Below are 24,876 nucleotides of genomic sequence, written 5' to 3'. Positions count from 1 at the left end.
TATTAATAGCTATAGATAACTCAAGTGTCTCCTTGACTTACTGTCTTTTGTTTGGATGTAATTTTCTCTCATATTTAAGAAGTCCTTCAGCACCATCTGCTCCTATAATACTTTGCCATGCTTAAAAATGTTATTCCCAGGCACGGCAGTTTTAAAATTATTCCATCAAAAAGTTTCTTAAAGAAAATAAATTGGAAAAAAAATTTCCATTCCTTCTAGCTTGTTTCTTAACAAACAGCAGACAAAGAGGATGTTTGTTTACCCAAGAAACACAGTGCTACACGAATATTTTGTTATAATCAGACGTTTCCCTTCTGATTTTCCCTCTGACCCTAAGGCTAACTAGTACCTGAGGGAACAATATTTTATGTGTTGTATGTACGATCTGGGCAATAATATGCCTTTTGGAGATGCAGGTCTCATTTTTTAACTGGAACTATAAAACGGGGTGGATTTTCATGTAGTCTTGTCCATTTTATGGATAAACACTGAACAAATGACTAGACTGCCAAAATAAATTCCCCAAGGGAAGCTGATAGACTAGAGCAGTAACACCAGTAAAAGAAATCCAACAAAGGAAATAGATTCTTCCTCTATGAAACGGAAGCATACTCTTAGAGAAAAATCAGACTTGTTAGAGGCACCTAGGTGGTCCAGTCAGTTAAGCAACTGACTCTTGACTCTAGCTCAGGTCATGGTTTCTGGGTCATGGGACAGGTCACTAGGGAGTCGGCTTGAGATTCTCTCTCTCCCTCTGCCTCCCACCCCCCACCCCAGGACCCCTTGGGCCCTCTCTCTCTCTCTCTCTCTGAAAGAAATAAATTAATCTTTTTTAAAAAAATAAAACTTTTCCAATTCTTGACGTGGTAGTAGAGGATTAGGCAGCTGACTTGTTCAATGTGTACAACTCCAAGTCAGTGATATTGATTTAGAAATATAAATAAGTGGCATTAGGATAGTGATATTGACATTGTTGTAGACAGAGTAAGAATAGGCCAGCTGTCTTCCTAAGGAAGTCTAAGTATGGATGTTAAATTGTTTACAGATCCATTCATCCTTTCAGTCACTATTAAATATACATCAAACTCCTGCTAGGTCTAGATTCTATATTAGTTTTTGGAACGAATCAATGATTTTCTTTTAATTATAATAAAATGTATTCATCATCTTGTAGATGTAATTTGGACCTCCATCCTCCAGTATTTTCTACCTGAATCCATTTTCCACACGTGAGCCAGAATTTACTTTTTTTTTTCAAAGATTTTATTTATTTATTTGACAGAGAGAGAGAGAGATCACAAGTACTCAGAGAGGCAGGGAGAGGGAGAGGGGGAAGCAGGCTCCCTGCTGAGCAGAGAGCCCGATGCAGGGCTCCATCCCAGGACCCTGAGATCATGACCTGAGCCAAAGGCAGAGGCTTAACCCACTGAGCCACCCAGGCACCCCTAGAATTCACTTTGTAAAGTTAAAATTGCATGATAAAGTTCAAACTCCTTAATAATGGTTTACAAAGACCTTTACCGTTTGCCTCTTTTAGCTTACCTCGCCTCCCTTGCTGATAATGAATTACTAATCATTCGCCAACAGGCCTTTGCATGCTGTTTCCCTGGCCAAATGCTCTTCTTCCCCCACCTTGTCTGACTCTTTCCCCATGACCTTTAGTTTCTAGCCTAAACATCTCTTTGGCTAAACTTCAAGGACTAAAGCGTGGGCAGGTGAGCCTCTCCCCTCTCTGCTCCTGAGCTACAGGCAAAGGTGAACTTCTCACACACCACACACCACTCCGGGCCTTACACTGTATCACAGCAAGTGATTTCCTTGTCTCACTCCTGCTAGACAGTATATCCCTCAAGAACAGGCACTACACTTGGTTTGCTCTGCAAACCTCATGATGTGAAATACAGCCTTGGCACATCCTAGGATAGTAATTTGCTAAATGGGTAAGTCGAAAGTTGAACTATGCTTTCTTCCCATTCATCTTGGTAAGGTCATTTTACAATGACAAGCATGTGAGATAAGAAAAATTATCCTTAGCCTCACTACTTGACTGCATGAATTCAGACATCTGATGGTAAATGCACATAGTTAAGCATCTTCTCTTTTCCCCACCTCATACATTTTAGTTATTTATACTATTTTAGTTATTTAGTTCAGGAAAATAATTCATCCTAAAATCAATAATGTCCGATCTTTCCTACTGAGAATATTAAGTGGCTTCTTCTTGCTTTATGTTTTATGATGGATCAAAATACAAGGCATCTCCAAAATCAACTTAAATCTTTTTTTTTTTTAAAGCAAGGTAGAAAGTAAAATGAACTGCTCTAGAGAAATAGTAGAGAGATGAGAACTCCATCTGGATAAATTGTTTGGGTCCGCACAGTGTAACATAAAAAATACTGAACTTTTTTTTTAAAAGATTTTATTTATTTATTTGACAGACAGAGATAATAAGTAGGCAGAGAGGCAGGAAGAGAGAGAGGAGGAAGCAGACTCCATGATGAGCAGAGAGCCCGATTCTGAACTGGATCCCAGGACCCTGGAATCATGACCTGAGCTGAAGGCAGGGGCTTTAGCCGAATGAGCCACCCAGGTGCCTTAAAAATACTGACCTTCTGAAAAAGTTTTATGTCATTGGTATTTTCTCTTTTAATGGATATGGCATCCCCATTTTACAGCATCATTTTAAGCGATATCTATAGATCCCAAGATCAAATCTGAAAACTAAATAAACATACATCTACATATATTTGACCGGGAGGAATTAGATCATACATTAATGAAAGTTACCTATGGCTGCCTTTTATTTTCATTTTCACTCCTCTCTATTTTCCTAAAGTTTGACCAAAAGGTCAAAAGAAAACCAACAAACATTTAACACACAGGAATGAGCAGAAAAGATAGTAACATGGTTCAGGAGAGAAATTAGTAAATATGGGTGTTCTGTAAGTTTCATACTATCTTTAAAATTCTACAATTTTATGACTTCTCAATTGTATTATGCAAAAATCTGTAAGATTTCAGTCTGTACTAGACACAGTGGGGATTCAGATAGAAATGTCTGTTAAATGTTCTTTAGCAATAGAAATAATTAATGAAATAGTTTACATATGACCTTGGTCATAATTAAAGGTGAATGCTTTGCACCTAGTAGTCACTCCTTACGTGTTAAAAGAATCAATCCACGGATTGGTCAATGAATGGTAAATGACCTTGATGTTAAAATTGTGTCTCTGCTGCCCTCCAGTGGCTCATGTGCTTAAAATCAAGCGCCTTCCATTCCCAGACCCTTATTTGAGAGGAGTATGAGTGCTCAGATTTGGGGGCTTGGTATTCCTTTTGGGCAGAATTTTGTATTCAACCTCTGTGATAGAACCTTGGTAGGTCAAGGCCAAATGCATTATCTGTGTCCTTCCACCTGCAAAAAGTCAAACTGAAGCAATCGCAACAGATGATGTCAATAAACAATATGTTTATATTCACATTTCATAGGGATTTTTTTCATTTGTGTCACCACAAACTTCTAGTAAGAAATTGTGGTGAGGGGTGCCTAGTGGGCTCAGTCAGTTAAGTTCTGACTTTGGCTCAGGTGATGATCTCAGGGTCCTTGAATTAAGCCCCGGCTCCGCACTCAGCAGGGTGTCTGCTCGTGTCCCTCTCTCTCCTATTCTGCCTCTCCCCTGGCTCCTACTCTCTTTCTCTCTCTCAAATACATAAATAAACCCTTAAAAGAAAAAAGGAACTGTGGTGGTAGTAATAATAATAATTGCAACTCCTTTATTAGAAATAGCTCTGGGCCCTTGTTAAGGGCTGATGGTGTTGTCATGGGCCGTTCAACATGAAAGTTCCCATCAATGGTACATCTTAATGAGAGGCCCGGAATTCTAAACTTACAGATCATCTAAGTGTAGTACTAGAGAAAAATGTTAACTCGGCAGCAAATACCATCAGCATATATCAGTGCTGCCACTGGCAAACACTAGGACTATATTTTGGTATTGCCCTCGTCTGTGAGAGTTATTTATACCCTGAGTGCATTTGGTCGTTACAGTGGCTGGAGGAAACCTAGTTTCCAGAACCTCTTTTTTTTTTTACATTGGCTTTGATCTATTCTGAGATATCCTGCACTTCAGGCCTCACCCTGCCATTTTAGACAATCATCTCTAAATGAGTTATCTTCTCCATGACTTTTTAAAATGATTATTTATTTTAGAGAGAGACGGAACAAGAGAGTGTGAGGGGGGTGTGGCAGAGGTAGAGAGAGAATCCCAAGCAGAATCCCCACTGAGCCAGAGCCCAACATGGGGCTCAATTCCAGGACCCTGAGACCATGACCTGAGCCAAAGTTAAGAGTCAGACACTTGGCTGACTGAGCCACCCAGGCACCCCTATGTGACTTTTTAATGTTTATTTTCCCCTGTTATTGTAGTTGTTCTGGAATTCCTTCTAGTGTAGAGCAAGGAGTCTCTTGATTTCTTGCTCATCTGCCGCCACCACACCTCCATGTGAGCTGATTACTTCTATCTTTCTCATCTGCAGTCTTTCTGAATTATACTCTTATTTTATTTTATTGGTCTCTTTCTTACTCAAGCAATTTTTTCCTTTTTGGTGGTATGGACGTATAAGGTATTAGCCTTCATAAACAAGTATTTGTGTTTTCCTTATCCTTTATTCCTTATCCTCATTTTTTCCTTATTTCTTATGAGAATTTTGTGTATTGAACTGATGTTTTCATAAGCTCTTGGGTTTATTTAGCAAATGTATCGTTTTGTGCTTCTTTACTTCACAGTAATTTTGTGACTTGTTTTCAATTAAAATACTGGGAATATTACAAAAAACATCTATTTTTACAACTAATCTTACAGAGAATAATTCTCTCACAAAAGCCTTATTTTGTATACTGAAGCATTTTTAAAAATAAGCTAAAAGTCCAATAAGAGATGTATGATATACTCAATAATCCCAAATGTAAATAATATTAAGAATTAAAATTGTGTGTATTTTTAAGGAATTAATATTGTTTCTTTAAAATATTCATGTGGCTTGTTGTAAGTCCATAAAATACCAAATAAAAGTTAAAAATTATACAACATTGTGGCAGTTAAAAAATAAGAACAGGGGTGCCTGGGTGGCTCAGTGGGTTAAGTCTCTGCCTTGGGCTCAAGTCATGATCTTAGGGTCCTGGGATCGAGTCCCGCATCAGGCTCTCTGCTCAGCAGAGCGCCTGCTTCCTCCTCCTCTCTCTCTCTCTCTGCCTGCCTCTCTGCCTACTTGTGATCTGTCAAATAAATAAATAAAATCTTAAAAAAAAATAAAATAAAAATAAAAGCAAAGTAATATTTATAAAAAAATACTTTCCCCATTTTTAGAAATGAAGGTACATGCATGTATTGTGTGTTTATGTGTTGTGTATACGCAAACGTAATGACTGAAGGAATATACTCTAAGCTACCCACAGTGACTTTATCTGTGTCACAGTTGTCATTATCTGACTCTGTAACCAAGATCTATCCCAACTCTCATTATTGCTTCAGGAGGCTTTTAACCTACTCCAGTTGCGCCTCTAAGTTTTAGCACATATTTCATATAATTTCCTAAATATTTTTTAAAATTATATTGTAATGCAATAAAACCAAACACATTATAATACCATCTCTATTCCATCTGTTCCAATCCATTACTAGCAGAATATATTTGAGATTAGAACATTAAGATAATTTCACTGACCAGTGGGTATTATTGAGTAAGGGGGAAACTCATAAGTGGAAACACACTGCACTTGAAAAGCAAAGACATCAAGCTTGGTTTGCAAGCGTAAAATAATAAATTAAGAAGATATTTTTCCTTAAGAACTTACACACAAAACTAAAGGAAAGGACTGGACTCTGGTATGCTTTTCATTCTTGTTGTAAAAAAGGTGAACCTAGAACACAATGAGAATTTGTTTTAAAACACCAGTTTGTCGTACTTAGTTATGGCAGCCCTAGGAATCAAATACAGTTTTCTTAGGGAATTATCTATTTTCTCAAGGTTTTTTTTTTTTTTTTTTTTAAATTACCACTTTATTTATTTATTTTTCTCCCAATGTATTTATTTACAGAAAAACAGTATTCATTATTTTTTCACCACACCCAGTGCTCCATGCAAGCTGTGCCCTCTATAATACCCACCACCTGATACCCAAACCTCCCACCCCCCCGCCACTTCAAACCCCTCAGACTGTTTTTCAGAGTCCATAGTCTCTCATGGTTCACCTCCCCTTCCAATTTACCCAAATTCCCTACTCCTCTCTAACGCCCCTTGTACTCCATGCTATTGGTTATGCTCCACAAATGAGTGAAACCATATGATAATTGACTCTCTCTGCTTGACTGATTTCACTCAGCATAATCTCTTCCAGTCCCGTCCATGTTGCTACAAAAGTTGGGTATTCATCCTTTCTGATGGAGGCATAATACTCCATAGTGTATATGGACCACATCTTCCTTATCCATTCATCAGTTGAGGGCATCTTGGTTCTTTCCATAGTTTGGCGACCGTGGCCATTGCTGCTATAAACATTGGGGTACAGATGGCCCTTCTTTTCACGACATCTGTTATCTTTGGGGTAAATACGCAGGAGTGCAATTGCAGGGTCATAGGGAAGTTCTATTTTTAATTTCTTGAGGAATCTCCACACTGTTCTCCAAAGAGGATGCACCAACTTGCATTCCCACCAACAGTGCAAGAGGGTTCCCCTTTCTCCACATCCTCTCCAACACCTGTTGTTTCCTGTTTTGTTAATTTTGGCCATTCTAACTGGTGTAAGGTGATATCTCAATGTGGTTTTAATTTGAATCTCCCTGAGGGCTAATGATGATGAACATTTTTTCATGTGTCTGATAGCCATTTGTATGTCTTGATTGGAGAAGTGTCTGTTCATATCTTCTTCTCTAGTAGATTTCTTAAGAAAGGCTGTTGAGTATAGAATGTCCTACTCTCTAGCATATTAGCACTAATAGATGAAAGACAACTTGCCTTTACATAATTCTTGGTTCACACCTCCTTTCTTGGAGCTGTTTGAAAATGCTGCCAACTGATGACTTGCTTTATTTATGTTTCTCTAAGAAATTTGACGCTGGTTTAATAATCTTGTTCTTATAACTTATTTGATTTTTTTTAAACTGGTGGCCTAAATCTTTTTCCTCATTTTTAAACTATACTACTTTAAGACTCATAGGTCTAATAGGGTATATCACCATATTTATCGTGGTGGGTCAATTTTTCCTTCTATCTGGTGGGCCCTTTCCATATGTAAATATAGGTCTGGTTTGTTTCCAGAAAGTCTATCAGATTATACTTTTTAACTATTAGTTCTGTTGTATTGTTTAATTTTTCCTCCTTCTGAAACTGCAATTATACTTAAGCTAGTTCTTCTGTGCTTGAATACCATCGTAATCCCTTTCCTTTGGCATTTAAAAAAAATCTCTATTTTTTCATTTCCATTGTTGTTTTCTTACTGTCATTCATTGCACTTTATTAAATGTTCACTCATATCTTTTCTTCCTTGGGTTCTTCATAATTTAGTCTTTATTTTTTATACAATTCCCCTCCCCCCTCCAGTCTGATCAATTCCCATTTTATTTCTTCCTATTTTTGGCTCTTGGATTTTTGATCCAATCTATTTTGTTCTGTTCTGTTTTGCTTTAATTCCCAAATGCTGGTTTCAGCATATCTAATTCCACTTGGAATATTGTGTTATAGTTTCCTTCTGCTTTGCTTTTCTTTTGTTTGAGGAACAGTTCCTCAAAGGCCAGGTGCCCCTTATGAGATTCTTAATTCAAAAACACCTTCTTGTGCCAATATAACAAAGTGTAATTTCTTTCGAGATGGTGCTTGTTTTTCTGTAGGGAGTAAAGAAAAATATGTGCTTTTTGACATTTTTATTTCCTTTTGTCTTCCACGATCTTAAAATTCCCTCTTTTGCTTCTTTTTTTCATTCACTGTGAATTTTCCAAGACAAGTCTCTCTCATCTTTTTAAGCCTTATCTCCCCTTCAAGATTTACTCTTTTCCAATTGCTTCCTTATGTCCTCTGTACATTTTTAAGCCCATTTCACAAGGTCACTACTCCTCTTCAGTATTTTTACACTTAGGGTTGATTTTCTTTCCCTCAAAGTGATTTTTATATCTATCTTAGGTCCACTGACAGTTCCCTTTCTCTCTCATGCAGTTTTGAATGGGCTGCTATTGCTCTCAAATTACTTCTGTCAGGAGTATGAGATAGAGTTCACGGGTCTTTTGTTTGTATTTTTCTAATTTTACACATAATTTAAACTTTGGACCTCTACTACAAAAGTTTCGCATAGTTTTATTTGTCCTTATTGTTCTGATTTTTTTTTTTAAAAGAGGCTATGTTGGGAGATTGGAATTTACACGACTGCCTTTGCTTTGGGCTCTCCAGATGCCACCAATTTTAAGTGGTGGATTTTAATATATTTAATATTTAATATATTTAATATATTGTCATCAACTTGATTAAAAGTAACTTTGAAAATAATGTGCTTTTTTTTTTTTTTAAAAAAAAAAGCAAAAACATCCCACAAAGCTGCACGAGATGCTTTTCAGCAAAAGACATGTTGAAGTTCAGGCTTCTGCTCAAAGAGCAATTTCTTTTGCGACACCAGAATCACTACCAAGCATCTCTGAGATATCAAGGGGACATGGGGCAGTTGCATAGACATCCCAAGTGGGCAAATACTGTTGAAGTTTTCTCAACATGAAAAATGGATTAAGATAATTATAGCAATTTTGATTTTGTGCCTCAATAGTGTTATAGAATGGTTATTGAAAAGATAGTGTGTAACTGCTAAGATGAAGCATTAGTTGAATATGGGTTTGTTTTAAAAATCCATATTATCTGGACTCTTTTTTTTTTTTTGACAGGATGGATAGAGTTGGGGATTACTGTAGATACAATCCAGAAGTGTGAATATATTTGACAAATCTTTTATTAAATCCTTTTGGACAAATTAGGAAAATGTAGGCTGTATATTTCTTCTTTGTTTCCTATAGGCTATTGGACTTATCTTTGTGACAGATACTCACTCTTTCATACAAAAGAGGTCCATCAACACATTCTTTTTCACTACCATTGTGCTAAACAATTTTTCCTTATTTGTTTCTTGTTTATTTTTACCTGAACTTCTGACCTGATTCATTTTCCTATTTATGACTTCAACTTGACCCTTGGAATTCACTACAATTTGCTGGTTAACAGCTATATTTGGCTAGAATTCATATTCTCTTGGATAATTTCTATGAAAGGGGAAGCTATAAATTCAAGATGATAGAGCTATAATGTAAAACAAAGGGATAAGAGAATATTAGAGTCCATATTTCAGATTTTGAAAACCATTTTAATGGTATCAGACGTAAGTTAAACTAAGTGAATGTCAGAATATTTCTTCTTATACATTCCTCTTTTTTCTTAAATATGTTACAATGTTTGATTCTGATAATTGACTTTCCTATGTTCTCAAATTTTTTGTTGTTAGAGGGAACGCTCCCAACATGATCAGCAGATGGCACTGCTAACTTGAAGAATAAATTTCTAGATGCATTTAAAACTGGAGACATGACTTCTTAAAACTATTAACAGACACTATTTTTTCATTACATATGTGTCTTGCAGAATAATGAGAAATAAAGTTAAGCAGATGGAAGAAATTTAATATCATGCATATACCGTTAAAGTCACTATGAACAATTCAGTGCATAGCCATGTTTTATATTCATATATTTTAATAAAAATGGAATATATCCTACAAGAGTTTAGTAAGCAGGTTTTTTAAATGAGCCATATATTATAAACAAATTACCATGTCATATTTCAACAATAAAATATTTTGTGGCTGTAACTGTATCATGATTTAGTTAACCAATAACACATCTGAAATTTGGGTTATTTCCAATTTCTTATTCTCATAAATAACACTGTCATGGACATCCTAGTGCCTAATTCCTTACTTACAAGGTCACATAACTTAACTGCCTCCACAGGACAAATTCCTAGAAGGAGAACTTCTGTTTTAAAAATATCTATATTTTTAAAGTATTATTTTTAAATTGGTACCAAGAAAGGAAATACTAATTTATTATTTTTAAATTGGTCCCAAGAAAGGAAATACTAATTTACACTCTTTTCTCCCTTTGGTTTATATATACTGTATGTTAAAATATCATTTGCTTCAAAATAAGTACAAAGCATAACTTTTGTTTTTTTAAGATTTTATTTATTTATTTATTTGACAGATAGAGATCACAAGTAGGCAGACAGGCAGGCAGAGAGAGAGGAGGAAGCAGGCTCCCCGCCGAGCAGAGAGCCCGATGCAGGGCTCGATCCCAGAACCCTGAGTTCATGACCTGAGCAGAAGGCAGAGGCTTAACCCACTGAACCACCCAGGTGCCCCACAAAGCATAACTTTTAAAAAGTTCTGCCTTTGATTAAATATTTTCAAACATTTTATAGGCTTATGACCTACTTGTTTTTTGTGAATTTCATCAAATTCATGTCTTTTACTCTTTTTGAAAAACAGAATAATTCACGATTTCTCTACTTATTTTATAAGCACTCTTGACATATTAAGGTTATGACTGCCATTAAGTTTATCCTAAATAGGGCACTTGGGTAGCTCAGTCATTAAGCATCTACCTTCAGCTCAGGTCATGATCCCAGGGTCCTGGGATTGAGCCCCCTATCGAGCCCCAAATTGAGCCCCATATTGGGCTCCCTGCTCTGTGGAAGCCTGCTTCTCCTTCTCCCACTCCCTCTGTTTGTATTCCCTTGCTCACTGTCCCTCTCTCTCTCTCTCTAATAAATAAATAAATAAATAAATAAAATATTTTTTAAAAAGATCATGCTAAATATCCCAGTGCCATTAACCCAAGAATAATGTAGAAGAACATTCTTTTACTTTAGAAATAATATATATCTCATTTTTAAAGTTTATTGAATTATTCTTTGGGTGTTATTTTAGGATTAATTTTAATAAATGTCCTCAGGGGCTACAAAAAGAGTTAGTCTATGCTTGCATGCTATAGAATTCAAAATTTACAACCCTGTTATATTTCTCAAATCCTCTACATACTGTCATTTTTCTTTTGACCACTTGGTTTCTCATGAAAAACAGATGCTAAAGTTTTCTGTAATCTACTGGATTTTTTCCTTTACATATTTTACCATTATATTATTTGATGCATTAAAGTACATAATTAACATTTTCGGTGTGGATTTTGCATTTTGGTTCAAAAAAAAGTTATTTGCCCTATTTCAGTTGTTTCTATCTCTTTAATCTCAAATTATACTTAGTATACTTCTTAATGTATCAATTAGTATGTTAGTAATATATCAATCAATAGATACTTCTAAAGTGGTTGAAGAGTTTGCTCTTTCAGTAGCCCTAAATATTGTACTGCTAAATGTTTTCTACATTTTTTCAGCGGTTTCTTTCAAATGGTAGCCTTGCCACATAACACATATTATAAATTATTAAGGTCTAAATTCCATAATATAAATGCTATAAAGAAGGATGTGTTTCTTATGTACTCAGTACTTAGGGAACTGCCTAAATTGGAATAAAATATTCCCATTGAAATTAATGGATTTTTAAAAATAATGGTCATTCACTTAATGATGGTTTTCAGGAATAATTTAAAATCTTTAAACACGGGATAGGCATATTTCCTTATCAAAACATCCATACAAGGTAGATATTATTATTATACTATTTTAGAGATGAGGAAACAGAGGTTAAATTATTCCCCCAAGGTAAGGCGGCCAGGATCCAAACCCATATGACAAAAATATCTGAATTTGTGGCTTTATTTCCACAACCATCCCAGAGAGAGAAAAGCCTATGAATTTTTAATGTCTTTTTTTTTTTTTAAGATTTTATTTATTTATTTGACAGAGATCACAAGTAGGCAGAGAGGCAAGCAGAGAGAGACAGGGGAAGCAGGCTCCCTGCTGAGCAGAGAGCTGATATGGAGCTCAATCCCAGGATCATGACCTGAGCCAAAGGCAGAGGCTTTAACCCACTGAGCCACCCAGGCGCCCCGAATTTTTAATGTCTTTTGTTGAGTCACCTGTGGGAACTTTCTTCTTATTTTACATAGTTGACATAAGCTCTTTATGCACTATATTTAGTAATCAGTTGCAATGTCAGTGACAAACATTTACCCTTGATTTCTCTCAGGGAGAGAACGGTTCTACCTCATTCCTGATGTCTATGTGTGAACTCTATTTGCATACGGTTCCTAGCTATTTTCTAGCTATTTTCTGACCTTGTTATCACTCTTCCGAAGGAAAAGAAGCACCATGATCCCGTTGGTGAGTTTTGGAGGAAACTTCCTCCTCAGTGAGACAAAAGGAACAAGTTCTGTTCTGCTCCTTTATGTTGTAAGTTTGATGGGGGCGGGGGGGGGGGCAGGCCCTTTATGTAAAGGTCTAGGCTGGTGGAAGGTTGTCTGTGAGTGAGTGAGTATACTTGCCTAATACAGGGACTTTATACTAGTACACTGCCAATCACTGTCTGGCAACATTCTCCAACACCAGCTTAATAATAACAAAAAGATGGTATTTGGGCCCCTTTTGACTGATGACCTCTTTTATTCTTCAATAGGTGCAGAAGTTGGGCAGAGTAGAGAGGTAATATTTACTGGACAATTTGCATTTCAATAATTTGGTGTTTTCTTCTTGATGTGCTTTTTAGAATACAAAATATTTTAATTTTTGTGAAGTCAAATTTATTGCTGCTTTTTTTTTTTATTCCTTAGATTGCTTTTGTCCTTAGAAAATCTTTTCCTATGCTAAGATCATTCAGAATTTATCTATATTTTCATCCAACTAATACACAGTTTGGCTTTTTGTTATTTAAATTCATGTAAAATTAGCCTATGTACATGATGAGAAGTGAAGATTTCTTTCCTAAATAATTAAGAAAACACCCTGGCACAACTTTTTAAATTTTTCTTTTTGGGTGCGTGGGTGTCTCCACCAGTTCAATGGCTGCCTTTAGCTCGTCATGATCCCAGCATCCTGGCCAGGATCAAGACCTATGTGGGACTCCCTGCTCAGCAGGGAGTCTGCTTCTCCCTTTGCCTCTGCCCCTCCCCCCTGCTCATGCATGTGAGCGTGCTCGCTCTCTCTAAAAAAATATAAATAAATAAATTTCCTTTTTTTCACAAAATTGCTATAATTTTATCATATACCACCTACTTATGTGTGTATGTATACATATGTATTTATGCAAATGTGCATATATATATGCATGTCTTCACCCACATATTAGTACTATCATGTCTCTATCAATTACATACCCTGTTGATTCTTTTGCTAAAGTTCTATTTTTCAATTACCACAACTACATTTTTAATTGAAGTATAGTAGACATGCAATATATACCTATTTTTTAATCATGTAAAGAAAGTTCTACTTTGCATATCTGATTATGTGAATACATGTTATAATCTACAACATAACCTAAAATACTATTTTGCAGCTATCAAGTTTGCAAGCAAATGTTTAAACCCATTTCTTACAATAGCTTTTATTATTTTATAAGTATGATATTAAGCACTGTCCATGTGTAAAAGGCATCTGTGAGCTAGGCCGGGGACTGTATTGTGGATTGTGCTACCAGCTGGCCTGTTGCATGACAGAGAATGGTCACCACCAGTCACAAATTACATCTGTTTGTGCCTCTATTTGTTAGACAATCTGGCACCAGTAACAGCTGAGAAGAAAGATTTGCAAACAGCTTGCTTGATTGATGTGTCTAGAGTTATCTCTAAATCCAAGTAAAATGTTAAGTGCTATCAAGAAATCATAAATCAGGCATATCTCTGAGCCATGAGAAGGTCTTGCTAAAGCTTTTATGACACCCATGTGGGAGAGGTATGATTGGCTGATATTCAAAAAGAGAATTTGGACCTGTTTGTCCCTAACCATTAATTTGGTCACATTTTTAACCTGATTGAGCTGTAAGGTATACCAGAGGGCCTACCATTTAAGTCATGATAATAAAAAACAAAAACAAAAACAAAACAAAACTAGGGATTTTGATCAGGTAAGAGGAATATAGCATCAGCTAAGAATGCAGAAGGTGGTTGATAGTAAGGAGTATGTTGGGAAAACAGATGACCTGTGGATCTAGGTTATCTGTTTTGGGGTAGCCAGACATCAATCGGAACAGGCATGAACAGAGCAGTGTGGCTGAACACCAACGAGTAGGACACAACCTTGGGGGTAATCCCAGCACTAAACTTTCATGGGTTATGACAAGAAGGCTTCACATTTTATATCTGTGAAAACTCTAAATGCCCACAAGAGCATGCAAAATTATCTCTTTATCAGGCAAGACTTAAAAAAAAAAAAAAAAAATCCTGATCTGTTGTATTAGATGAATACCACCAATGACTACCACCTCTGCCTAATTTAGGGGGAAAAGGAATCACAGGAAGAGTACCATGAAGCTCACAGAATCAACAGGAAGGCTGGCGAACCAACCTTGAAAAGGGGATAAAAATCGAAAAAAAGCTAGGCGGGAGGCACTATGTCAAAGCAAGGGCCGAGGAGTCACTGGGCTCTGCAGACATCTTGGCAAGCACTTATGGCTGGACTCTGCTGCCTCCATGTCCCCTGCCGGTGAACAACATTCAAAATTACCATTGGCTCCTATCTGACTCACTCAAGACTCAAGTTCCTGGTTTGGAGCATCTGATTGGCTGGTCCTGTGCGTGTGCCCACCTTCTCTGGAGGCAAGGGTCAAGAAGCTGAAAACTTGTACTTCTTTAATGTAAGGAGTGCCTTGACTCCTTAGTAAGTCCTGAAGAGTAGGAAGGGAGAAAGTCTACATGTTGGGGAGCAGAGGAAAAAAAAAAGAAGAAAGAAAAAAGAAAAAATAGCACCTCCCACATACACACATAAACATATCAACAATGTAGTTCTATACCTAAAATTTAAACATTGTGAATATTTGTTACTTACATAATAAAATTGTTACTTATAATAAAAACCTCTTTCTCTTTCTGCAATACTTTGTTTTGAAAAGGATATTTCTTAAGGTCTGGTTTTGGTTTTGTTTTGTTTTTCTACTTTCGGTGAGAGAAATATCTTCTGTTTATTTGTTCTTTTGATAAGCATCTGGTATACCTCTAAGAAACTGGGTGCTTGGATGGACTCTCTTGGATTTCCCCCAAGTAAGGCTGAGCTCCAGCTCCTTGATACAGTAGCCTAAATGGAGTTTGGGATCAACTAAGAATGCAGAGGGATCTGAGGTAGTGGGCAGTCCTGGCAGGTAAATCTCATTTCTGGGGTTTCTCATCTGTGTCTCTCCAGAGTTACATATCAAATACCTCATCCTGTATGTCTGGATCTCACTTCTGGTGTGGCCTCAGCTATGGAAATCCATGCATAAGTCGTGTCACTTACCGGAAACTATTCCCCACTTCTGCCTGCTCCTAATTTAGCACTCTGAACAGTTAGTGGCCTGAGTCTTGGCAAAAGTTTTCCAATGTTGCCATTGTTAGCAGCCAGTGACTTGACAAAGCCTTTCTTGGTTCAGAACTCTCAAGATGGTTACTCTTGAACCCTATTGGACTCCCCTCTAACACTGACACCATCAAAGTCTTTAAGCAGCCACTGCCAAAGGCCTTCTAGGAGGAGGGTTTTCCTAGGAGCTGATGGTCCATTTCCAACTCAAGCCTTGGACCATATAAATTAACATATGTTTATAATTCTTAATTTTTGCAAAGCTCTAATTTCTAGGGCAATGCTTTCTTGATGTTCAGAAGGCTCTAATCGCTAAGGCAAATGATTTGCAAGTCAATCCTGATTAATCTTCTTTAAACAGGTCTCATGTGCCCTTTAATGACAGAAATTCTAGCATTTGGACGGCACCGTTGCTAGTTTCTTATATGATGAATGCAGTTGTTTCTCCATTCCTTGGTTGATTCCACTAGTTACTGGGAAGGGAAATGCTAGACATCTGTTGTCAAGTAGCCAACTTGTCCCACAGATGGCAATGTGACCTGCAATCTTCTTTTTTTATGTATTTTTTTTAACCTCCTCCTTTGAATTCTTGTCTCTTTCTCTCTTTCACCATTGACAGGTAGGAGGCAAAAATGAATTTGGCAAGAAGGGAAATAGCACATTTCTCTCATATCCCCACCTCTTGGAGAGGTTAATTCCTGTGAGCTTCGTTTCTCTCCCTGTCCTCACACCTACCTAGCTAACAACTGCTCAGCTCAAACGCTACCTTCTCAGTGTGTGTGTGTGGGGGGGAGGGTCACCTCAGACTGCCCCTCCCCATTGCTGGATCCCCCCATAAGTGCCTAGAGTGCCCCCCAGAGTGCTCTAAACAGGCCTCTCTCGCACTTATCCATGCTATTTTAATTTTTGATGTATTCACCCACCTCCGCAGCCAGACTGTGAGCTCCCTGATAGAGAGGGCCTGTCCCTGTATTCCCAGGGTCAAATTCAGTTGGTTAAAAGAATGAACAGGTTTGGAAAAGAGAAGAGTCAGGAAGAAAGGTTTCCTTAGAACCTCTAGAGAGTTTCTACATTGGTAACATAAAGGATGAGCGATCGCTCATCCTTTGTTCGGCCAATATAGGAGGACAAATGGGAAGAATAAAGAGCGAGCTGGATTATTGGAATTGATAACCATTTTTGTTTATGTTCTGTTAAAAGCACAGTGCATGTGTTAAGGGTTAATTTAGTGATTGTAAATAGTTATTAATAGCAAATAATTATAAAACATAGCTTTTGATAGTAGCTTCTATACAACCCCAGTTCTTTATAATACCTGCACTATTCTGCACTGGTAGAAAAATGAATTGTTCACTGTGAAAATGCCACCCATTAGTGCCACGGCTCCCAAACAATATACAGTCTTGTGTTTTATGGCTCTCAGCTGCACACTGCCTGGAAGATCCTTTCGACATGAGCCAACTTTTCCCATCTAACAAATGCCCAGTAAAAGACACTTAGAATTCCAGTTGGACTAAACTTGCCCCTTCTCCAGAGGGCACATAAATGAATAAATACAAGGAAATCCCCTCCCGCTGCACACACATTTGCACGCACGCAATCCTCAGAGCAGCTGTGTTATATTATAAGTCGGAGGCCTTTTGTTAGTTCAGATGTTCCAGGTCTGCAAAGGCACTCCGGAGAAGAAATAAATATTATGAGTAAGTCTCGTTTCCATGCTTGTCGTGGGGAAACACTTACTAGTACCATTTACTACAGTCTTATACTGCAACAATCTCATAAAAGAACACCAGCATTACTCACTCAGCACATGACGGCTAAGACAAGATGGTGTCTGTTTTACTCCCTCAATATTCAAACATGATTTCATACAGATGCTTTCCCAGATGGGACTTTCTTTTCAGTAAAACTAATCAGAACAATCACGGAATGTGCTTGCTACATGTAGTCTTTTTTTATTTTTTCCCTAACCATTCATCTCTCTCTACTTTACTGAGTAGCACATATAAATGAAACTTCATGGACGAGAAAGACTGGATATTAGCAGGTTGTCAAAGGAAAGGCAGATTGGAGTTGCTGGGGAACTCAAGCTGGACTCCAGGTCATTCCATCGGAGGATCTGGTGTTCTGCTGTGAAAGCCCAGAGCCTGAGGTTGATAAATTCGGGAAGAAGATAATGTACTGGAGATTGATATAAATGTGGCTTTATTAATTTGGGAGGAGAAGGGACTCTCCTAATAACAAAAATACTACAACTCTGCACAATCATTGCATTCTCTTGTTATTATGAAAGCATGTGTGAACCAAAGTATAATAAGATTGTTTAATGAACATAAAGTCAGGACAAGGGGACACAGAGAAATCTATTTTTAATGGCACTGAGAGCTCGATGTGTCCATCTCCCTCTGAGGTCCTGTTCAAGGGATTAGAAACACTCTGCCAAACTCGTCCTGAAGCCTGGTACATTCTCTCCCCATTCTTCACTAACTTCTACTAATCCATCTAATCTCAGCTCAATTATCACTTTCTTAGAGATGCCTTTTTTGGTCTTCTTGTCTAAGAAAGGGTCCCCACTGGACACTCCAGAGCACTCCATAATTTCTCTTTATAGCACTTCCCTCAATGCTGAGATTCTTATCTAAGGTCCGTCTGCCTCTAGACTGTAAGCACTAGGAGAGCAGGAACCACGTGTGTTTGGAGTCCTGCTGGCTTCTCGGGGCTGGCCAAGTGCCTGGCACATCTATCTGCAAACATTCAGGACACACATGTTACATGAACAAATGAGAAAAGCTCACCCAGAAGGTACGCAGGGTAATGGCGAAGGGCACAGGTGCTAGATTCAGAAATCCTGCCTCTGCCTCTTTAGTAACTACGTGAGTGTAAGCAAGTTACCAAACAGGATTCTTTATAAAATGGGAAAAGTGAAAGGGCCTGCCTCCCAGCATTCTAGTGAGGATTAAATAAATTAATAGATATAAAGCACCTGGAACAGTAACTGGCACAGAGTGAGCCCTCAAGCAGAGTTAGCTCTTAATATTGTCTTACAAAGGATAATTCTTTTTTTTTTAAGATTTTATTTATTTATTTGACAGACAGAGATCACAAGTAGGGCAGAGAGGCAGGCAGAGAGAGACAGAGAGAGAGGAGGAAGCAGGCTCCCTGCAGAGCAGAGAGCCCGATATGGGGCTTGATCCCAGGACCCTGGGATCATGACCTGAGCTGAAGGCAGAGGCTTTAACCCACTGAGCCACCCAGGTGCCCCTACAAAGAATAATTCTAAGAGAAATTGAAACTTGATTGCTAAAACTCAGTTTCCTTGGGATGTTATTGGGATGGATAGAATGCATATGAATCTTTGAAGATATGTATTCATGTTTCCATGGTTTAGCAACTATCTTTCTGATGACTTCCATTAAGGATGGAATGTATTCAAACAGGTTTTACCCAAGCCCTTACAGCCTGGAAGCCACTTTATCTTCTTTCATGGTGTTTTGTGTCTGTGTACTGACCCATTATGCATGAACATCAGAACTTAACTCTAATAGCAGGTGTATTTTACTCTTTTTTCCAAGTTCTTGGGAGGGTTATACTCGTAACAATGCATTGTGGATAACAATATTCATTATAGCATTTAGAAAGTAGAAAAGGACAAAATAAATATTCATATTTCTGTAACAAGAGAGGTAATCATCGTTGTATTTGTCTTATTTGGTTTTAAACACTTTACTAAAAAATATTATGGGGCAAAGCACCATATTTAACAATCACATATTATAACGTTGTCAGGCAAAACTGGCATGGTTGTTAGAATCTTAGCCCCTGGTTCATTTGTTTAACATGTTTTTATTGAGTGCCTAATATGTGCCAAACAGAGATCAATGGAACAGAATAGGGAACTCAGAAATAAATCCAGGCATATTAGTTCAACTAATTTTCCATAAAGGCACTATGAATACACAATGGAGAAAAGATAGCACTTTAATAAATGTTGTTGGGAAAACAGGATATCCATATGCAACAGAATGAAATTGGACCCCTATCTTATACCATACACAAAAATCAACTCAAAATGGATTTAAGACTTAAACATAAGACCTGAAATTATAAAACTCCTAAAAGAGAACACAGCAGAACAGCTCTTTGACATCAGTCTTGGCAATAATTGTTTGGATATGACACCAAAAAGCAAAGGCAACAAAAGAAAAATAAAAAAGTGGGACTATATTAAATTAAAAAGCTTCTGCACAGCAAAGGAAACCATCAACAAAATGAAAAAGCAATTTATGGGATAGGAGAAAATAACCACAAATCATATATCTGATTAGGGACTGATATCCAAAGTATATGAGGAACTCATACAACTCAATAGCAAAAACAAACAATCCAATTAAAAAATGGGCTAGGGGCTGAATATCATTTTTCCAAAGAAGACATACAAATGGCCCACAGGTACATTAAAAGGTACTCAATATCACTAATCATCAGGGAAATGCAAATCAAAAGCACAACCAAACACCACCTCACACCTATTAGAATGGTTATCATAAAAAATCCAAGAGATGACAAGTGTTGGGAAAGATGTGGAGAAAAGGAAATGCTTGAATGCTTTTGGTGGGAACATGAACTGATAGAGCCATTATGAAAAACAGTATGGAAGTTCCTCAAGAAATTAGAAACAGAACTTAGAAGCCAGCAATGCCACCTTTTGGTATTTATTCAAAGAAAACAAAATCATTATGAAATAGACATCTGAACTCCCATATCCACTGCAGCACTACTCATAACCCAAGATAAAGAAACCACCTAAGTATCCATTAATGGATGGGTGGGTAAAGAAAATGTGGCATATACATACAGTGGAACACTATTCAGTCTTTAAAAAAAAAAGGAAATCCATTCGTGACAACATGGATGAACCTGGAAGACATTACGCAAAATGAGAGAAGCCACACATTATGGTACAGTATAACTTCTCTGCAGGATCTAAAAAAAAAAAAAAAGTCACACTCAAAGAAACTAAGAATAGACCAATGTTTGTCTGGGAAACTATAAGGTGGTGGAAACGAGGAGAGGTTGGTAAAAGGGTACAAACTTCCAGTTATATGATGAATAAGTTCTGAAGACCTAATATACACCACAGTGACTGCACTTAATAACACTGTATACTATACCTTAGATTTACTAAGACCACAGATCTTATACATTTTCACCAAAAGAACATAACTATGTGAGCTGATGAATGTACTATTTAGCTTGATTGTTGGAATCATTTCACTATATATATATTTATATATAAATATATATTATATAATATAATTATTTTAAGATATTTTGATGATTCAATATATATATTTATATATAGATATATATTATATAATATTACATATTATATGATATATAAATATAAATTTATATATATAAATGATTCAATTCATATATATTGATATGAATATGAATTAATATATATTTATATATATATATATGAATTGAATCATCAAAATATCTTAAAAATTTGTCAAATAAACCTCAATAAGGCTGGGGGAAAACCTACCACTTTCCAGTTGGACTATCAATTATAGAGATATGTTAAAATCTTCTCCAGCGGCTATAGATTTGCCAAAATCTCCTAGCAATTCTATACATATTTCCTTTATGTATATTGGGGCTATATAATTTGATGTATTAAGCTACAGTGTATAACAGGGGGTCAAGAAAAAACATATATTAATGCAACACAATGTACAAATATACAGAATATTTGATATTACCCTCCCATTTGTGTGTCATGGGAGAAATCAGTAGTCAATCATGGCATGCCAGTCTGCTCCAACATAACTCCAGAATATGTTTTAATATTCCACTCTAAGCAGTCATCTTAGTTGTCACTCAGAGTAATTCCTTTTCCCTCTCCCTGGCCTACCTTAGTATTGTCCTGGAGGACAGAATATTCTAAAAAGATAGAATTTCAGATAAATGGGATAAATAAAAGATTATTCAAGAAATAGTGGTAGAACAATTGGTGCTTTAGGAAAGAATGCCATATTTCTACTTTCTATGATATAATAATTCTGACTAAAAAAATTCATTATAAAAATAATCAACTCCTAGACAGTCTAGAAGAGAACATAGACGTAATCTTTTCTTGGGATCCAGAGAGCTTTTATGACCATAAAACAGAGGTGGATTTGCAATGATGTGGATGGAACTAGAGGGTATTATGCTGAGTGAAGTAAGTTCATCAGAGAAAGACAGTTATCATATGATTTCTCTGATATGAGGAAGTTGAGAGGCAGAGCAGGGGGCTTGGGGATAGGGAAGGAAAAAATGAAACAAGATGGGATCGGGAAGGAGACAAACTATAAGAGACTCTTAATCTCACAAAACAAACTCGGGGTTGCTGGGGGGTGGAGGGGTAGGGAGAGGGTGGTGGGGTTATGGACATTGGGAGTGTATGCGCTACGGTGAGTGCTGTGAAATGTGTAAGCCTGATGATTCACAGACCTGTACCCCTGGAGCAAATAATACATTATATGCTAATAAAAATAATTTTTAAAAAACAGAGGTGGGAAAGAAGTTATAAGAAAAATCTGATAGATTAGGATTTATAAAAATTAAAATCTTGTTTTTTAGTCATAAAAAAGCAAACTGAACAAATGAGGGAAAATTTAGCAGTGTGTTTAACAGTTAAAGTTCTTAATGCATAAATACCTTGTAAATTAAATAAGAAACAGACAAACATCCTACAGAAAAAATAAACTAGAAACAAATTCATATAATTTACAAGAGAAGAAGTATTAATGACAATACGTATCGCATAAGGTTACACTTCACAATAACAATAAAATAACACAAGATATCTTTTTTAACCATCAAATAACCATGAAGAGCTGAGAAATGAGAAAGCCATGACAGACTGCACATAGGGGAAAATATCTGGAAGGAAATTTGAAAACACACACCCAGGGCCCCATAAGTACTCACACACATTGATTCAGTAATTCCATTTCTATAATGATCTGAATTAGATCTAATAATTCACAATTAGAGCATCACGTGAAATGGAATGGATGAGATACTGACATTTTATTCCTAATAGGTAAAAGTTGGAAATAACTAAAACAGGTGAATGGTTACACAGACAACAGTGTATCTGTACATTAACAATTAAAGTTGTAATAATCAATGATGGTAGAAATGTACAAGAAACAATGTGCTGTGTGCTTCAAATTTTATTTAACATATATTTTCTATATATTTAATATGAAATGAATTGAGATATAAATGCACAAACATGACAATGATGTTTGTTTTCTAAGTCTGGGCTTGACCCTAAAGTGCTTGGCTGTTGTTTTTATTCTCGGCATTTTACGACTGTTTTCCTATTACTTTTTAAAAGTGAATGGCTGAAGTAATCAGAAAAAGATTTCTCAGAAGAAAATGTCAGAGAACAGAGAGTGCCTAAAAATCACATCAGTTCTCAAATATTTCCTAATCCAGAGAGACACAATCAAAACTGTCTTATTATACTATTGTAAATGCCCAAGAAAATCTCAAAAATCTAATTTTGCTCAGGAAGATAGAAGATGTCTTCTTAAGTACACATTGTAATCCTGCAGAAAGGCGTGTGTAACTCACAGCTCAAAATCTCTAGGACTGTCCCTCGTCAGCACAGTTCAGTCCAGCCCCTTGCCCTGGGCTAACCTAAAGCAACCCCTAAGTCTGGTCCAGAGGCCACACAGCCAGGCTTTGAGAAAGAGCCAGAAGCCCTGTTGGTTTGCCTACCCTAATCCTGTGATTACCAGAACATTACAAAAATAAGACTTATCTGTGGGTTTATATTTTTATTAAATTAAGTCTCCTGAGAGCATCATGGTTATGCATAAACCACATTTATTAATCCTGGCATAGCTCAGAGAGATCACTGCAAAAATAGACTATGAATAAATTGACCACGTCATACTCACTCAGTGTGCAGTGTAATTTTCCTAGTGTTATTTTGTGCCACTGAGCTGCTGAGTGGCTGAGGGGCTAAATGAAGGCTTCTCTTTCCCTGAGGTAGTATAGTTTTCAAAACTGGAAAATTCCTTTCCACGCAGTGTTGACATTAGTACACACTTTCTGAGCCTTTATTTACCTAGCAGAGTCAATTTAAGAGTACTGCACTTTTACAGAAGATGCGAGAAGATGCATCTAGCATCTGAATCTATTCAAGATGGCTGAATTCAAGAATATAAAGAAGCACCGTCATAATGTGTGTGTGTGACCAGCAATTACTGCTAGGATAGGTGAAGGACAACTTGACTGCATTCATTTTCTGATCGTTTAATCACATGGCCAAAAAAGGGGCTAGTTTTGGGAAGCAATTTGCAAAGCTACTTTAAATGTGGTGTTAACAGTCCAAATACATTCTGCTTCAGATTTCCAAAATGAGGATTCCATGAATCAAATTAAGTTGAACTGAAATTTCATACATGCATAGATCTCCTAAGACAAAATATCGTCTGCAGTCTTTGCCTTTCACTCTGCAATTTGAAATAAATTCCTCCTGCCCAGGTGCCCAGCAACCAGCCTATGGCCAGATCAGACAGCGCTCCCATTCCTGAACCCCCTTGTCCTCTCAGCGGCCTCCGACCAAGTGGAGCGCTCCCGTCTTTTTTTTTTCTTAATTTATTTTCAGTGTGGCAGTATTCATTGTTTTTGCACCACACCCAGTGCTCCATGCAATCCGTGCCGTCTCTAATACCCACTACCTGGTTACCCAACCTCCCACCCCCCCACCCCTTCAAAACCCTCAGAGTGTTTTTCAGAGTCCATAGTCTCTCATGGTTCACCTCCCCTTCCAATCTTCTTAAGGAACATCCGTCTCTTTCCCCCAACCATGTACAGGCCCAGACCTCCTCCACCTTCTCTAACAGTTGTTTCTCACTCTCTTCTGCCTGATTAACTTGCTCTTCTTCCTCAATACAGTCTCTTAAAGCCGACATGACTAGGAGCTCAATCCCAGGCCCTCGCTTTTGCTCCGTCTGAACTCGCCCGTGACCTTCCGTGCTGGCTCATGATTAAACAACATCCATGTGCTGAAAGCTCCCCCACTGGTATTCTGAGCTGCTCACCTAAGTCTGTCCTACCTAGCAGGCATTTTTATTTGGAGGTCACGTGACTTCCCAACATCCAAATCAGAAATCACGATTAAGAACACTGCCCTCCCTAAACTGGTTTTTAATCCGATCTTTAGCATCTTACGACAGGGCACCACATGCACCCAGGTGTTCTCTCCAAAATCCTCAACAACACTTCTGTTCCCCCTTCTGCTTTGCCAAGTCCTGTTGTTCTGAAAGCCCTGACAGA

General features: G+C 37.2%; 1 protein-coding gene across 1 annotated transcript in view; it reads right to left on the bottom strand.

Moving 5' to 3' along the window:
- Nucleotides 1-24,512, bottom strand: part of LOC122916707 (S-formylglutathione hydrolase-like) — a 28,475-nt gene extending 3,963 nt beyond the window's left edge. Inside the window, 2 exon segments of the mRNA XM_044264133.1 lie at nt 16,844-16,999; nt 24,360-24,512. Coding sequence (XP_044120068.1) covers nt 16,844-16,999; nt 24,360-24,512 — 309 coding nt within the window.
- Nucleotides 24,513-24,876: the final 364 nt, after the last annotated feature.

Source organism: Neovison vison, chromosome 9, assembly GCF_020171115.1.
Source record: "Neovison vison isolate M4711 chromosome 9, ASM_NN_V1, whole genome shotgun sequence".
NCBI lineage: Eukaryota > Metazoa > Chordata > Mammalia > Carnivora > Mustelidae > Neogale > Neogale vison.
The sequence above is the reverse complement of the archived record's forward strand: the minus strand, read 5'-3'. Positions and strand labels throughout refer to the sequence as shown.